The sequence below is a fragment of the Idiotropiscis lumnitzeri genome, chromosome 13, assembly GCF_059441095.1.
Source record: "Idiotropiscis lumnitzeri isolate Australia: NSW breed Sydney's pygmy pipehorse chromosome 13, RoL_Ilum_1.0, whole genome shotgun sequence".
In the NCBI taxonomy this organism is placed as follows: domain Eukaryota; kingdom Metazoa; phylum Chordata; class Actinopteri; order Syngnathiformes; family Syngnathidae; genus Idiotropiscis; species Idiotropiscis lumnitzeri.
The window spans coordinates 11,670,085-11,688,541 of record NC_142403.1 but is presented as its reverse complement, the minus strand read 5'-3'; the positions used below and the strand labels follow the sequence as shown (position 1 = coordinate 11,688,541).

The 18,457-nt window shown below is 42.0% G+C and overlaps 1 protein-coding gene across 9 annotated transcripts in view; it reads left to right on the top strand.

Annotated features, from left to right (window-relative positions):
- Window positions 1-18,457, top strand: part of myo9bl (myosin IXb-like) — a 46,811-nt gene that overhangs the window by 2,316 nt on the left and 26,038 nt on the right. For all 9 annotated transcript variants that reach the window (XM_088312579.1, XM_088312576.1, XM_088312582.1 and 6 more), the window contains exons 2-4: window positions 14,076-14,299; window positions 14,390-14,609; window positions 15,050-15,559. In XM_088312579.1, the coding sequence (XP_088168705.1) occupies window positions 14,139-14,299; window positions 14,390-14,609; window positions 15,050-15,559 (891 nt within the window). In that variant the 5' untranslated portion in view covers window positions 14,076-14,138. The remainder of the gene's footprint in view (window positions 1-14,075; window positions 14,300-14,389; window positions 14,610-15,049; window positions 15,560-18,457) is intronic.

The following is an 18,457-nucleotide window of genomic DNA, read 5'->3' as shown; positions in this document are numbered from 1 at the left end:
TGACAGAAGAGTACTGGTAGTGTGATGATAGCCATAGAAAAGGAAAATGAACTGATTACAAGATAGGAAATCGGGTCAGGCTGCTCAGTTCAATATGAGCAGCCATTTTTTATCAAGTCGATGCTAATGTGAGTAGCATCTAGCTAAAAGCTCATTGGCTAAAGACGCGCATGGAAATGACAAATCTGCTCAGAAACTGTATACTTACATTTATATCATTATCAGGACAATTTGGGAGCTTTATGTCGCGGATTATGTATGATTTTGGAGAATTCACTGCACGAGGATCACGTTCATCTGGCACGAAAATTAATTAGGCTTGTCAGAAATGTAAACAATGCAGTTGCCCCCCCCCCCACTGAAGCGTCGACGCATTGCAACATATTCAAACCTTTGAGATTTCAAGCAGCCTTTCCTCTTTCCACACCGTTTTTTTTTTGTGCTTTTCACTGAAGCAGCCCACTGAGCATTTATTTTGTCTTTTTTTTTTTTTTTAAGCAAAATGAGCCATATGGTGTCCTACTAATAATGGCCGGTTCTGGCTCCAGATGAGATGGGGGGAGGGGGAGGGTGCTCACAGTAGAGCTTCAGTTGCTTTGCACATCCTGGCGGATACATTTCTGTCTGCCAGTAGATGAATGCATAATAGGTCAGCAGCCGTAGATATGCCTCGAAATGCTTTGAAACGATTTTTGAATTAGTCCTCCCTTCTGGCTTATCACAGAGTACAATATTAATGACCTTAATGGCATATATCAAAGATATCTTGTGGGTTACGGTTGTGTTATGTATTATAAGCTCAGACACAGTTTGGGCGACCTCAATTCATATTTTGAATCAAATCTTACATGGCAAGTAAATAAATATACATAATCGGTTCTTGAGTAGTGGCGGCACGATGGCCTCACAGAGAGGTCGTGGGTTCGATTCCGGCTCCGGCCTTCCTGTGTGGAGTTTGCATGTTCCTCCCGTGCCTGTGTGGCTTTTTTTCGGGTACTCCAGTTTCCTCCCACGTTCCAAAAACATGCATGGTCGGCTGATTGGAAACTCTAAATTGCCCATTGGTGAGTTTGCGAGCGTGGGTGGTTGTTTGTCTTTGTGTGCCTTGCGATTGGCTGGCAATCAGTTCAGGGTGTACCCCGCCTCCTGCCCGAAGAAAGCTGGGATAGGCTCCAGCACCCCGGCGACCCTTGTGAGAAGCGGGTCGGATATGAATGGATGGTTCTTGAGTAAATCGGCATCAGACATTTACAGTATGTACAGGCATTATTAAGCAACATTATAACATCTTATACAATGTCATTGGTCCTACAAGTTCAAATAAAAGTTGGCCCAAATGAATAATGCATCGTTGAAGAAAAACATAACACCTTTGCCGAGTTTCATTTTTAGCTTGCAATCGTGCATTACTGTTAAAAATAATAATCAAGTGGTGGGGCAAGAAAGAACAACATTAGAGCAGCTTTTTCTGTCTTGTGATGGCCTACATGGTGTATTAGTTGTTATCTTATTTGACAGACAGTTGACCAGGTTTTTTTCTGAACAGCATAAAAAAATATATTGCATTTGCTGTCTGAATGTCAACATTATTTTCACTCATTTGGTCACGTTGACTTGAAAAGGTGAACATTGGAAAATAGGTCGCTTGTTGGTTGCTGAAAATGCTTATGCACTGTGTATGTGCAGATTCAGCTGTTTGACACGCTTGACTGACTTCCATGTTGTTTCAAAAAAAAAACAAAAAAAAAACAACCATTTGATGCCCGAAATACATGTGGAAGTGACTGTTCCGCTTTTGTAACCAAAATGTGTGAGCACGACATCGAATGCCTGAGATGGCGGTGATGTTGACATATGTTATTTTTTTCAGACATGAAGCTTTTTATCTGAACAAAGGCGAGTGGAGCAGGTTAGCAGCAGCACTGACTTCTAATTAGTCTCTTCACAACCCGCCTTCTCGCTGTTTGCTGCTGAGCTGAGCTGATTTAGTTTACCTCTGTATTGATTGAAAGACGTTGCTGCTACTCGTCATCTAACGCGAAGGAAGATTATTCCAACATAATAGTTCATTTGATACAACATTAATTACATACTGTTCGAATACATTGGATTGACACACGAATGTCTGCATTGGCTGAGATTCTTTATTCGGAACAAAATGTTGTTTTCCAGAGAAGAAGTGAATTTTTTTTTCTCTTTCAATTGTATAGCAAATATTGTTTTCAAAGGTAAACAAAACAAGAGGTCAGCTGAGGTCAATAATTTTATTTGTTTCAAGAAGAGGTTCATTTCACGCTGTTTGTGACTGATACCTCATTTGTCGTGTTTGAGGACAGTATACATGTTGTACGTTTATAAAATATCATAACCAATAGCGCATATCTGATGTGATGCCTTGTGGTATTCGACGAGCGTACTTTTCTAGTTGAGAGAGATATTTGCAGAACATGATGCCTAAAGATTATTATCACTTCGTGAAGTGAGGGGAAGGGCTTCTAGCGAAGAACTTGGCAACATATTTATGGCGTGTTGAGACATGTTTTTTTTTTCTCTCTTTCTGCCATGTGTTCATAAGCAAGATATTTGTATGACGGCAATACAAAAGTATTATCTCATTAGATTTCATGCTGCTTTTTGTAACTCGTGGATTGGATCAGCAGAATCCATCATCCCTAATCTCAGTGTACTCAGTTTCATTCCAATTCAACCTCGAAAAAAAACAAAAAAAACAACCTCATGTCACGGAGTGTAATTCACAAATGATATTGTTGGTTGACTCCGTAACAACAATGTGTTGAAATGAACAGAAAGATGGAGGTCAGGAAGAACAAACGTGCCACCAGCGAGTGTGCTGCAATGTCCGCCTTTCTTCGGCTTTCGCTTTGCAGCGAACTGCTAAATGAGCTGTGCAGTTGCGAGGCTGCTGTTCTTTACACACTGGAGCAGATGGAGAGCAAAAGACCGAATGTAGATGGAGAGGGAGATTGGCGAGGCTGTAAAGTCATCAATTCCTCCAACTCCTTGGTAACTTGGCACTGTCAGTGTGGCCGACCACATTTATGGGCTTTATAAATAGACTGGCCTGTAATGATAGGGTGTAAGTGAGGAAAAGGCCAACTGTTTGACGATGGCCTACTTACAGCGCTTCATTCCTCACTTGCTTTAACGCATATCAGTGCAAGATGCGCCCCATCAAAGGCTTGATTGCGAGCGCGTCCATCTTCTCATGGCGGCTTGTTGAGATGGCGATTTTGCAGGCACAGTCGTAAATTAATCCAAGACCAGATTTAACCAGTACAAAAGAAAAAAAAAAAAAAGCTTTCCACAGTGAAGTGCAAACGGGTCTGTCTGTGACATGCAACACAAACTGGAATCACTTTAGGACAGCCAACATTTTGATTTCATGACGCATTTCGGATCAAATTCAGGTTGCTCAAATGTTCAGGTTGCTCTTTTGATACTATTAGATACTATTTTTTTGTTCAACTTGCTTCAATGCAAGCGATATAATGTAACTAGATGCCAAAATTAAAGTGCGGTGAGATTTATTTATTTCTTTAAATCATTTGGATGTGGCCATGCTCTTGCCGATTTAATTTTGAAGTGTCTTGGATGATTTAAAAATGATTCAAACAGGAAGCGACTGTTATGGCAACCAGAGCTTGGAATGTCCACAAGCGTCTCACTGTCCATGATGTGAGCGCCGGATGACTAACATAGCGTTTACGGTACATACATACATTCAGCTGTTCCACGCGGATGCAACAAGTTTCGGAACTATATTTCGCCCTAACTAAGCTGAATTAATTTTTTTTTTAGTAATGTTACATTGCATGCTTGATGTGGAATATTATTTACTACTTAGTCAAAGTGGCGCTTGAATAACTTGAGAATTTGATTTTTTTGTTGTTGTTTACGTTATGTCAGTCGATTAATCAATGAACAATTTACCTTTACCTCCAATGAACTTGGCCCCTGATTCTCCGCACCATCGTGATTGGTTGAATTCTAACACCAATTCATTTAACACAACTGCAGGCTTGCTACTCGATTCAGTGGAGTCAGTTCACTGGAAATTACGCGAAATAAAGAATGCTTTTCAATAATCCTGTGTTACGTGGATTGTAGAGGTTTGTAAATTCCGACAGGGAGGCAGCGAAGGGTTCCGAGTGATTTTTGTCAGTGGAGGAGTGAGTTTGTGTCTCGGGCCAGCAGTAGGCCAAACGTTAGCGTGTGATCGTTTGCATGGGTGGGATCAAGGGTTCGTACTAGTTTTTGATAGGCGACTCCCACCGTTCCTTTTTCTGAATAAATGGGGTATTATTGCTTTGATGTCACCTGATTTCCGCCTACACACGAGTCCCAAAATCCAATTCAGTTCAGGATGTGCCATTCAAAGCGATGCAGTGGGAAGTCGTGGGAAGAATCTGAAGTCGCCCACGTGGTGGAAACATGGCTTACTGTACTACCGGGTGGAAAGATGACTCTCTGCGGTGAGAGCTACTCCATCCCCCCTCCACCCTCTCTGCCGTCACTGATCCTGTCCCTTGGCTCAGGATTATGAGCAGGGAGGCGGGCAGGGACCACCCTCGGGCTAGGATTGCTCTTCCTCTGCACTGGTGTTGCGCTCTGATGGCCACGGTCAAATTCTAATCATTAGGCAGGGCAAATGAGGGCATACATCTCAAGTGCCAATGAAATGATATATAACAACTGTCGTTTGTGTCTCCCTTCACCTCTCTTTGTTGTCAAGCCACAAAAGTGACATCATTGCCTTGTGTAAATAACTGGTGGGAGCTAAATTGTATTTGTAGGTTCAACAGCACCTGAAATGTGGCCAGACATAGATGGAACATTGGTTTAGAAGAGGACCTGGTTTGCATTAAACTCCTGGAGCAGTACATGGAAGGTGATTTGATTCTAATGTTTATTTTAAAGACCTTTCGTTGGACGGGGTCTTCAGGCTTTGAAGCGTCTCGCTTTTCTTTATGAATGCCGGACAGGCTGTGGAGGGTGACCAAACACAAGAGCAGACAGAAGCACAGATGTGGAAAGAGTGTAGGTGAGATCAGCAGAGGGTTGAAGAGATGGAATCGAAACAGCGGCTTGCCTTTGGGTTCTCTCTAAACTGGACTCTGTTCTGTTTGTCTTTGCTCTGTTTTTTTTTTTGTTTTTTTTTTAACTGTGTAGTCTCAGGTCACTGATGAATAACTCATTTGTCCGAAAGCGTCCAGGATGTCTGTTAGGTGAGAGCGGCTGGTGGCAAGGTGTGAGCAATGTGTGAACAAAAGAACAAAAAGATTCAAATCATGAAGGAGACGTATTTTGTTTTGTTGAAACATTGCGTTTGCGACTAAAACCAATATCATACATGCGAACAAAGTCAAGAATTTCAATTGTCGTAACATCAGTCATAAAATGAACAAATCCGTGTAAAATGCATTTTTGCGTCTTCCACTTGATGCATTCATTGGTGTGAAGGCTTTTCATTGAAGCTTGTGCACTGCTGCGGCCATGCCGACAGCACAATGGACGCATGTGCCGGAAGTGTTTTGAAAGCAGAGTAGCCTACATGAGTGAGTGAGTACAATAATACTCTTCCTTTTCCGCTTTATCCGCGTTGTGCCTGCAGGTGCTCCTCATATTATCCGGGATCCTGTTTGTTTGCGAATGGTGTTTATGAGATTGGGCCGGGTGGAAGTGCCGTCACTATAACATCTACCACACTCGTCTTGGAAGGCTTTATAATGAATGAATGACGCCATTCTTATTTTCAACTCCTTCGTCTTTTCATCCAACATGGATAGAGTGACATGGAAAAGTTTCATCTCATCACCACCAGCCTATATGAACTTCTAAAACAACCACACCGAATGAGCGGCGCCTTCTGGATCCCATTAAGTCGGACATGCTAAAAGGTCTCCCTGGATTGGTGTGTGTCATGCCGCTGCTTTGATTTCCTGCTTTCCGCTCATCACAGTGACCGAAAATGTCACCACTTTTTACGACCAGCTTCATTGACGTGTGAATGATAGACAGAATTTGCATGGGAGCGTCACATAGCTACAGGAAGTATTGAATTTGTTTGTTGTTCCTCCTTGTTGGGAGTATGAAATCGAATTAAAATAATGAAGTTGCCTTTTTTTTGGAGTAGCCGTTCAATTCAAGGGTATATACTTCTCTGCTCCCCTCAGTGCGACCTGGCATCTGGACTGAGTTAGCGCAATGGTGTCAAATGTTCTGTGGTGGGGGGTGACCAGTGGGGGGTGGAATGGGAGGTACTGGAGGAGCTAAATGAGGAGGTTGGTTTTGTTGGAAAGTGCTCTACCAGGAGGACAAAATGAAGGGGGAAAACAGATGCATAGTGAAAAAAGGGAAGGTCGCGTCGTGCGTTACCTTACGTAGCCTCCCAGGTCGACGACCTGCTGCAAAATGGACGTAAAGTGGAAGTTCATAAAACTGACTCACACTAGTGTTAGATTGCCTCAAGGTCAAAATGACGACTTGACACACAGTCGAGGAAAACAGACTAAAGGGATGCAACGCTGTTTTGAATGAGCTGACTTTGGATGTTTTCGACCATCATGTGTGTGTGTGTGTGATGAGGAGGTCAGTTTTCTCCCCTAAGGGGCGTCGGCCAGCAGCCAGCTTTAGTTTGTCAATACCTGACTCAGACACGGGACATTGGGAGTGTCAGATCAATGCATCTCCCGCTCCCCAGAGATAACTGTATTTTGATTGATTAGCACTGCCCATTCCCGATATGCTAATTTAATTAGACAGGCTCACTTGAGTCCATTGCTGCTTATCTGTTTGGGGAAAATAAAAAATTTTTTACCACACAATCGCTTGCTTGGGTGAGTACATGTGATGTAATTCTATGTAAAATTGTCCATCTCATTTGTCTGTGCTTGCTGATTGCTTTTGTCTACGCCCGCTCACTCGCTCAGCACACTATTGTTCAGAAAGTTGTCCACCTAACGTTGTGTGAAAACAAAAAAGCATTCATTCAAAAGTACGCACTGCTGTGGAATGCAACAAAGGCAGATTCAAAGTTGTTCTTCTTGTTGACACTTGGTGTCAACACAGGTAATATGTCCTGTTTGTTTTCTTTGTGTAACTAACCGGTACATTACATGCTGTAATGGCGTTGTGTCACACTATTTGCAGCGCTACTGGCATTCTGCGTACACACTCAATGGGAGAAACAAAATGATGGGTACTGCACCATACAGCATTCATGTCTGTCGGGTCTTCTCTTGCTGTTTTAGTGCAAGAGGTTGGCCGGGTTTCAGTAACGACTGAAAATGGTTGTATCAACAAGTGAAAGGCGCCTTTCTTGTGTCCTTTTGATACAGACAGCAGATGCTCATCGCTTTGTTTTTTTTGTTCATGCCGCTTAGACCGGGGGGGAGGACCGGAGCTCAAAGTGCCCTTTACCCTTGACTCTTTCTTCACTGGTTTCCATATCTGCATTGGTGATTATGAGCCCAGTTGGGGTCTGTCGGTTAATTCCCTGCAAGAGGTATCATTCTGATTTAAACAAAGGACCTTTTTTTTTTTTTAGTAGGCCACATGGTGAATTCTAGTTGGCGGCACCAATCCATTTCCAGCCATTTTGTGGATGCATGTGCACTTCAGCAGCCCCTGAGGCTGATTAGCACCACTGAGCAGCATGAGGAGCAATCTCTTCCAATCGCCAGACCCGTGTGTTTATGAATCCCCAAGAGCACACACTCGAGCGAAACACACAAATATACACACATTGAATCTTGACTTCCTTTGCTTCTTCTTTCTTTGTGCCCAGTTGTCAATGCAGTGAGTGTTGGCAAAAAGCCAGCCAAGCCCGTCTCACATTCATTAGGTCATGTTGGCGAGAGTTGTAATGCTGACGGATACTTGAGTGGCCCCAGCTCCACTTTCCCCAGGGAGGAGAAAAATGAAATAAGCTTTTGGTTGCACAGACTGTCACCGGATGGGGTGTAAGGTGGATCTCGGGACTATCAGATGTTTAAAGGCAAAGGCTTGCGCTCAATTGGAGCACATGTGCTCAAAGGATTAACCTCTCGACATCGTGCAGCCTTGGCTTGTTGTCAATCCAAGTTTTGGCCAATAAATGGTCATAGGCTTGTAAACCATAAAGCACATTTTCAGATCCAAATTGAACGTGTGGTACAGTGTTGTTTTTAGTCTTAGTCTTTTGGACAAAAAAAAAATAATCTTTTTTTTATCACATTTAGTGATTCCTGTTTGTGATAGTTTAAATCGACGAAAACTCAAAAAGATTTTAGTGGACAAAAACTCAACACATTTAAGCAGAACTGGGGACTTGACCCTCTTTACCCGGTCAGTCCTCCGCCTTCCGTCCGCGACCTGGCTACCCTTCCGGCCTAGACCCTCCAGCCTTACTCATAAAAATTGTCCGCCCCCGTTATGCCCCCCCCCCGGAAAAAAAAACATCCATGCATGACGCTGCCGCAGGAGAGATGCTAACGGCAGAGATTTATTCAAGATAATTAGCTGGCTACCTTATTATGGGCTTATTATGGTGGTGTTTTGACAAACTAAAGAGGGTTAACGTCTCCATGTCTTCTTCTTCTTCTTTGTCGCCTTCTTCTTTGTCTCATTCTTCTTCTCCTGAGGGCTGGACTGCCCCGCTCTGCATTTAAGCTGCTGTAACTTTGTGATATTGTAACTATGGACAAACTAAAAAATTGTTGTTGTTGTTTGTTGTCGAGTTTCTGAAAGTAAGGTTTGACTTTTTAACTTTGGGCATTTCTTGGATCTGCTGCTACGGCAATGACGCTTAACAAGTTAGAAGGTGCTTTGCCTCTGCACTGACTCATGACATTTGCTCACCCAAGCAAACGGAATTCAGGGAGTCACCGTATCTACCTCCTCATACACTGTTGACATCATAGCTTGCTTCATCACTGTTAAACTCTCCCATTGAAATTATGAGTCAAGCGGTGAGGGCAAGGGTGGTGGGGGGGGGGGGGGGTGTAGGAAAGTAGAGAATGAGTGTTCCATTCATTGGTTCATTCACTTCTTGCCACATCATGGTCAGCTGGCGGCGTCTCTCTCAGGCCACGTTTGTTGATCTGTTCACGGACTTGAGTGAGAGTAGCAGTCTTACGTTATCACTGAGTTGTCCGGCGTTCAAGCTAAGAATAAAACAACCGAGGCGTTCTCATACTTCAATCACAGACTATAAACGGATGACACACCTCCTCCTTAGCTGGGTGCAGTTTGTGTATATTTTTTCAATATGTGGGCGGAATTGGCATCAGAACGATTTGGCTTATTACACATGTGCCAATGAGTCAAAGGAATTGGCTGTACTGCTAAATATGGGGTCGTTCCAGGTTTCCTCCATTTCCTGTGGCTGTCCCTTTATTGTGTACATGTGGAAGGTTTGTCACCAGGATTGGTCTTTTTTTAATTTGACCATTAAAATAAAACTTGAACTGTAAAACCTGGCACTTAACATTTGATTGTCAAACTTTTTTTTGTTTGAGGACTGCATTCATAAAGATACCAGGGCCACTTTATAATTCTTCAACTTTATTTTAATAAACACAACAATCACGCAATTATGTATTGTCTATAGTTTATAGTTTTTTTTTCGAAAAACTTATGTAACAGCTTTCTGTTCAAGGCCACAAGGCAAATTGTTCAGGCTTTTTTTTTGTATTGTTTAAATATGTGAGGGAGCCCAACATACAAACAAGAGCAAACTGCCGTAAGTTATTTAATAACCTTGAGCAACACGGCTAAATATAGGTAATATTATTTAAAAATATAATATTCAACCTTAATAGATACAATTATAAAAACTAATAGGTCAATTTAATTAACAAAATAAATGTCTTTTAATCATATGCTTTGAAGGGCTAAGCGAATCACAATGTTTGTACTTCATACTATTTTATTAAATGAGGGGGAAAAAAAGACTTAAAGATACAATAAAATTGATTCAAGATAAAATTGATTAAAACACAACAATCAAGCCATTCCAAATAAAACTCACTTTTGTGCTCTAAATGTCCTCTTAGGTGCTTGTAATTGTGCCCAAATTTAATGTAACACTTGAACCTCCAGAAGGACAGGGTCGGGGTTCAGATTTTTTAATCTTTTTTAGAGCATATTCCATTGATTGATTAGGTGCATATCGTGAAATATATCATTGAATTATTGCCCAGCCCTACGAAGCAATGTTTGTGGGTGTCTATTCTTCTTGACTTCAGTTTGGAAACGATTGAGTCCAGCAAACCCACCGTGGGGACCCCCTTAAATACGTCTGGTCTAAGGAGCTTTTTAGAGGTTAATGCCCCCTCCTGCTCATAGTAAGCAGCTGAAGAGTCCCTGTCTGAGCTCCGGTGTCTTTCCCCATCCCATGGTAAGCAGCTAAAAGGCCAGGCTAAGCCCCCGACCCCGGGGTCTTATCTGTGGAATGCGGGGTATCCTCACTGACGATCTCCTTTGCAACGAAAAGACTGTATTATCTCAAGGCACCATGTCTTTCCTTTTGAAAGTCACCCGTCTCTTTGGTCTCACTTGAAAATATTTGCTTTTTGTCTCTTCTATCATTTAGGTATGTCATTCCGATGTTCCTGCTATGACTTTCTCTTTTGTCTCTTACTATAGATGTTACTCACTGTCGTCACGTGCTCTCGTGAGTTAGTCTCATTTTGTGGGTCAAAGCGTAGCGCGGTTCAGTCATTCTCTTATGCCATAAAAGATACCAGAGGCTTGAAATGTGCCTCCACAAGGCCTTGTGGCGCTCCAGCGAACAAGCACAAGAAGAAAATCTACAGGTGCAATATGATTTAGGGGGAGAAATGGCGGGGGAAAAAAAGTTACGCCTGGCAAATGTTTGGTGCAGAGCAGAATGACAAAAATAGAGTAAAATAAATAATATTGGTTGGTTGATTGTAAAAACTATTGCTCTTGGTTCAACGGCTATAAAGTCTGTACTCTGACTTAGCTGCTTAGCCAAATAGCTACATTTTGGCTTGTATTGGAACCCGGCCGTTTTTTTTATTTTTTTTTTTTTAAATACCACTTTTTAACATGCCGTGTATGTGCGGTACAAGTGACTTTATATCTAATCGCATTGCGAGTGGAAGATTGTAAATTGAGAAATTTTGTAGGTATTGAACTCTGATTTTTCAACCTTATTTCTTTGTGTTTGCTCTTTTTTGCATTCTAATCGTGTGAGCAGCTCGGAGCTGAAGTGACAAATTCAAACCAGTTTGACCTCATAATTGAGGATAATGCTTTTGCTGTCTTTTGTGGTCTCCGCAGAAAAGCATGCCTTATTATTTTAAAAAGCTTGCATGCGACTGACTGGCCTGGAAAAATGCAAAAGCTTTGGACCGTGAACTTCTATTTTGGGTCTAATCCCTCGCACTAATCAATTACACAATCTATTGATCTGTGTCCAAGACCAAAACGTATCAATACAAGTTGAAAATGTGCTCTGAAAGGTTCTAGCTTAAGTTTCCATTATTATTCAGAATGAAACATTGCACATCATAGCATAAAATGTAAGTTGGAGGACACTATGCTTTTTACTCATGTCACATCTTGTTCTTTAACGTCTTGTTTTTCTGGCTGGCAAAATAAGAAAAGCGATAAACTATCAACCCTTGTGCTTCCAGGTTGGCTCTCAGGTTACTTGAGCAGCGTGGCCTGCCTGCCTGCTTCTGCATGCCGTGCAGGGCTGTGATTTTAAAGCAGCTTCCTGTTTCCCCAAGGGTGGCTCACAGTTTACCAAGCATGCATTATTAATAAAGGGCCATGCTGCTTGACGCGCAATACCCCAACCAGCTGCTGTCATCATAAAATCCGCTCCTGTGGTATGGATCTTGAACTATAAAAGGGATAGTCGACAAATGTCCTCACTGGCAACATTACAGTAATGCAGTATTTTGGGTCTCTTTTTTTAATGGTTTGTTTTAATGCAGCGAAACAATCACACTGGGTTTTTTTGTCTGAATGGAAAAAGCCTCTAACTGTAACTGAAAAACTGAAATAATCTCTTCTTTGGAAAGGATACATTGTCACATTTTCTTCAGGTTGTCTTGATGGTATTTTCAGAGATGGGCACGCTACCCTATTTTGCCGGTCCGCTCTCTGTCCACAACCTAAGCAAAAAATAAATAAATCTTCGTCCTCTTAAAGCGTTTCCTTTCTGACCTTTCAGCAGTCCGGCTGATGCGCTCCCAGCATGGTTTGCGCCACTAAAGATGTCTGAAGTCTTTTGTCGCGTTGGCAGTGTTTTGGTTCATTGTCTTTTTGATGATGAAGCTCCTCCCGATTTAGTTTGAATTAATTTTTCTATAACTTGCCCGACAAAATGGTTTTGTAGACTTCAGAATTCCTTCTGCTGCTACCATTATGAGTGACATCGTCGATAAAGATGTGTGAGCCCATTCCAGAAGCAGCCATGCAAGCCAAATCCTTGACATGACCTCCACCATGTTTTACAGATGAGCTTGTGTGTTTTGGATTATAAACAGATACATGCTTTCCTTCTCCAGACAGCTTTCTGGTCTTCACGTTTGCTTAGTAGCAATTGCAGTTTTCACAAGTGAAACACCAAGCCAAAAAAAGCATCTAATGTTGAAGCAGCTAAATAAGACTAACAGCTGAAAGGTGCCACCTCTCTTATTTTTCTACTAATCAGACTAACACGGCAACACCATTACTCATCTCATGTTTAAGTAAGGTAATGAAGTATTTGTACTTTGGACCAAAAAACTACGGTTGGCCAAAACTCACATCCGAAGGCTCACAGAGACAAAACTGGCCATGATGGTGATGTTACTGACATGGCTACGCCCCCTTTTATAGGCCCGAAGCTCAGCTTTGTTGCTATTTAAAGTAATTGCACTTTATGAAACTAATTCTGATAGCAATTATTCATGCGAGAAATTGGTTGTTATGGGTTCCGATACTGATCATGGGGATTAGCAATATATTTTTCAATTTTAGGTTTTCAATTTTACAATGACTAATGATATTTTAATGATACATTCATCTGTCTGTCTCATTTTTTTTTAAATTGATGAATCCCATTTAAAAAAAAAACGGCTTTTTTTTATATAATACATCATCATTTCATATTGACAGTGCACAAAATGCATGAACAAAATCTTAGAAAATAGAGAAAAATGTTGGTCGTGTAAAAGCAGATGTTTGCAAATAGTTGATTTGAATTAAACACATAGATTCATAGTAATAAAGGTTAGAAACTTAACAGATGATGACACCTTTGAGGAGACTCCCGATGTGATTTTTTTTTTTTTTTGTGATTGGCATTGAAGGACATTGATCGACTTATGCCGATCACATTTTTCCACTGAAATTGACCAATCAACCCAGCGGTGACCGATTGATCGGAGCACGCGAGTAAATTGAGTTGTGAGTTTGGACACATAAGTTATTTATGACTATTACTTGCCATTTTGCTCATTAAAAAATAACAAAGGCCGAGCAAATATTTCCCCAAAAGGGCTGACCGGAACAGATTTTTAAAAACATTTTAGTCATTATTTTCTATTGCCAGAATCTGCTTAGTAACTACTTTTGTAAAATTTGGTTTCATTTTTCTTCCAACCACCAAGTTTGACATCAATCACGGAGTCTTGTCGAGAATGAATATTGTGCCGTCACTGCATCGTTTTGTGGTTTTACTTACGTGTTGTTTCTTTATCAGGGTTGCGTTCATGCAATAAGTGAGTTCCGCGTCTTTGCTGCATCTGCAGCAGTAACTGAGGTCAAAGTGTAATCTACAATGTGTAATTTTAGTATCTCCAAAAAACTGTTTATGATCACACACAAATACTGGATAGGATAAGACATAGAATTAACTTGATATTATTATGCATTCAAATGATCTACCATGCTCTTGTTGTCCATCATTTTGTCGAGCAAATGGCTGCAATACATATTTCAATGCCTTGGAAGCTTTGTTACATTATGCATGATGGTTGGGTTTTAAATACTGGAGGTGCTTTTGGCAAGTGTAAAAATTGTCATTGATCAAAGTGTGATTTATTTTCTTCCAGGTGCTGTGTAGTGAGAGGGAGGCAGTGGCTGCGGCATGCTGAGGCAACTCCCCCTGACTCAGGATGAGTGTCAGAGATGGCGGTGCCGCCGTGGCAACGAGTGCAGGTGGAGTGAGGGGGGGAGGAGGTCTGCTGACGAGCACCAACGATCACAACGGACGCTCGTACCTGCTCCAGATCTACCCGCGGCTTGCTGCTGAGTCATCGACCTGCTGCAACCTGAGGTGGGAGGGCCGGCGGTGTTACGAAAACGTCAGCAGTCATTTCTTGCACATCATTGATTTTTCTTTTTCTTTTTTTTCTCAACTAATCAGAGTGCAGAAGGATGCAACAGCAGCTTCTGTGATCTCGGATGCTGCCGTGGCACTGGGGCTGGACCCCGGCCGCCTATATGTGCTGGCAGAGGTGAAGGAAAGTGGAGGGGAAGAGTGGGTGCTGGAGGCTGGCGATCTCCCAGTGCAGAGGTTCCTGCTGTGGCCTCGGAAAGCCCAGGAGCAGCACCCGCGGAGCCTCGGCTTTTACTTCTTGCTTCAGGTCCATTGTGTAGTATCGCTTACGCTCTCTTGTCTTCCCAAGAAAACAGAATTTATTGCACAAATTTCTGCCATTTTAATTCTTGGATCTCTCTGCTATAGCGAATCAATGTGTTGTCACTTGGGTCTTCTTTTTTGGATAATGTCAACTAGGGCAAAGTCTTAGACCTCAAATCGCTCTTTGTTAACCTTTTGGCCACCGAATCCATTCAAATGGATTACTAATTTTACTTTTGCGGAAAAACGCAATTAGTGCACCCCAATTTGCTTAGCTTCATGGCACAAATAAGTTACTGTTCCACACAACCAAGATAGTAATCAACTAATTATTGTGGCATCCTTTAAGCAGTTGCCTCTTTCATCACATGTGACCAATTGTCGGAAAATGATTTCATTAGAAGTTATGAAAATGAAACACTTTCGTTTCTCTTCTTGCTCCAGGAGAGGAACAACGACGGCTCTATTCATTATGTTCACCTCCCACCCATGTCCAAAGAGCAGGAGGCACAGCGGCTTGCTGCCAGGGGCTTCCTTCCACCTCCGCAAGATGACTTTGCGGACCTCTGCAACCTCCCCAAACTCAACGAGGACAGTATCTTAAACAATCTGCGCACACGCTTCTACAAGAAAAATATCTACACTTACGCAGGCAGCATACTCATTGCCATCAACCCCTTCAAGTTTCTGCCGATCTACAACCCAAAGTATGTCAAACTGTACGAAAACCACCAGCTGGGCAAACTGGAGCCGCACATCTTTGCCATCGCGGATGTGGCTTACTATGCAATGCTCAGGAAAAAGGTCAACCAGTGTATTGTCATCTCTGGGGAGAGCGGCTCAGGCAAGACTCAAAGTACCAACTTTCTCATCCATTGTTTGACTGCACTCAGCCAGAAAGGCTATGCCAGCGGCGTGGAGAGGACTATACTTGGTGCAGGACCGGTCCTGGAGGTAAGAGAATTCTCTCAATGACTGCGAATGGGACTGACTATATGTGACGAAAACTAATAAGCATTTTCATTTAAAAAAAAAAAATAAATAAATAAATCTCAAATGCCTGCCAAAAACAACACTGCACAGGACAAGAACGTGAAATGAGGAAAGCGGGAAAAAAACGGTTCAAATTGTAGCTATTTCTATTTCTGAACTTTGTTCATTTTCACATCTTCTTTACCGTCATTAGAGCGCAAAGACGAAGTAAGCACAAAAGTCATTCACGAAAAAACGCTGTTTTTTGACATCACCGTCAAAGGCGGGGCACTGACTTTCGCCCTCTAGTGGCATGAAGGGGTACTACTTCTCACGCATGCTCAGAATGTCGCAGAGTCGTTGGCGTCTCCGTCGGCTTTTGTGGTGTGTGCTTCCTTCGTTTTCCGGTCCAACTAATTTCGAGGCCGACGTCGGTTTGGTGTGGAGAGGTCTTAGTCACAATTGTCTGTGCCCGCCACTGGCATAAAACTTGAGAAATGCCTGGCTTGTGTTCATTTATTGTCAATGGTGATGCTTCCTCAAAACCGTCACAATTACTTCCATTGCAGGCAAATAATGTTAAAATAATAGTATTTTGTTCGATGAGTATGGTGGGTTAGAAAATTCCCACGAAAGAGAAGAAAGGAAATGTCTTTTCAGGCTGCAACTCCAGGCAGGATGGACATATGATCATTGGCGTGTAGTATTAAATGCTTTACCATAAAGACTACGGTCTCCCACTGCAAAAGAGAAAAAAAAAAAAAAAGAGAACAAAATTGGAATGTTTCTTTGTTAACCCCTCACATGATTTTGTCCTATTTCTGTTGGAATCAAATGAACCAATTCTTTTAGGCAAGAAGTCATTTGTAGACATCTGTCTCTACTTTTACCAAAAGAGACTGCCAGTAAATGCCCTTGCATTGTTATTTACTTTAGTTGAATCTACTTGGCCATAAATATGTGGTCTTTATTTTGTTTGTTTTTCCCCTCCCGGTAATAAGAAACAGTCTTAGTCACTTTGAATGGAAGAAGAAATTTCAAATCATTCTCAGCATTTACATCCTTCCCACAAAGTATGGCGTCATTATTTCGCGCTGCAGCGATGAAACTGCTGTGCTTTGCTGTCGTGTGGACTTTTGTTGTGCTTTTTGCGGCGCGGCGTGCATCTGAATGGGTGCCAATATATTTTGAGCTTCCTGTGATGCCTGGGTTCTGAATGAAGGCTTATTTTAGAAGCACAGGAGTGCAGATAAAATAATGAAGTAAATGTCTGAAGTGCTGTGCCTGAGGACAGATGGGACTCAAAAGTCCCAATTCCTCTTCTGACTGCTTCTTCAATTCAACACTACAATATTTCAATCAGTGGAATGGTTTTCACAATTCGTGGTTCTCTAAATGCTCTTAGTGCTAATCTGAAAGTAAATCGCCACATATTTTCAGTTTTATACTGCGCTGTGACGAGGCTAAAAATACTTCTTTATCCAGAAAAGCCATTTGTGGAATGTGGAACTACAAAACGGTTGAAAGACAAAAATTAGCCAGGAGCTGTAAAAACTACGTTTAAGTGGATTGTGCGGCAGTTGAAAAAAAAGTCAATACTCAGTGGGCGGGCGTTCCAGTCCATTAAAAGAAACGAGTCAGCAATCCGTCATTTGCCTCATGACTTTTGTCCCATGACCTTCTTGACTCAGCACTCAAAAGGCACTCGCTGCGACGAGCGCTGCGACTTTAAGACGCAGCCGAGTAAGTTAAGCCTCGCTCCCTTTATGTGCGTCAGTCAGATTGAGGAATTTTCCCCTCCATCAGCAGAGTTCTGGTCCCATTGGCAAACGCATGGTTGCCGTTCATTCCCAGAATGCAGCCTGCTTCAGTCCTGCCCAGAACTGCGGTTGCACAGGGAGACAAGGAGACGGGATCGGGCTTTGTTGGCCTCGTGGCTACAAGAGGCAGAGATCGCGTTCCAGTTTGTCAGTCATCCTGGCTCGTGAACAACTGCAGCAACATGACATCAAAAGTTGCATTTCATTCACCACTAGAGTGCTTTTGACATTTTTCCACAAGCTCTACCAAGAAGAGATTTATGTGGAAAAAAACGTCAACTTGTTTGACACCACCTGGCAGCTTTTGTAGCAAATTAATAACACGGCTAATGTGAACCTGAAGTCTATTTACAGAGGAAGTCATAAAATATCTTAAAGTACGTTCCCTGCAGTTTGTCTCCGCTCAAGTAGCGCTTCCATCGTGTGTCAACTTGGAATTGAGATTTACAAAGGTGAGGATGTTTGGTGCAGCAGGTCTACTGGTACAAAGGAACCCCTGACCTTAAAGATTTTACTTTTTTGTTTTTTGCACTGGATACTGATCCGATTACAGCGGTTGAAAATGCAAAGTGTGTGCGCGTTCACCCTGTGGTTGTAGGGGAGCTCAACAGACCTGCGTCACATTGTGAGGAGGTGAGATCATTATTTGTGCTGCTGCTCTGAATCGCCTCAACTTAAAAGCACTTTGCAAAGCAGCCATCGTGCGGCGTGCGCCACCTCGTTTCTGTTCCGTTTTAGATGCCGTGCTCCAATTAATAACACTGGTTAACAGCGCGTTTTAATCACAGATGACTTTATGTACCCCTGACCGTATTCATGATGCTGATTTTGTGAGTATTTTGTAGCACATGAGGTTTTTAAATTTCACCTATAAAAGCTTGTGCAATCCAGATTTAACCAATGTGTTGTAATTTATAGCTATGGTGTTTCAGAAAAAAATTCACCTTTAACTTAAAACTTCTATCATGACTTCTACTAAATATATTACTATGTTACTTACAGTATTATACATTAGTTATTAGACTTATCTGATCAGCTGAATTAGATTGGCAGATATTTA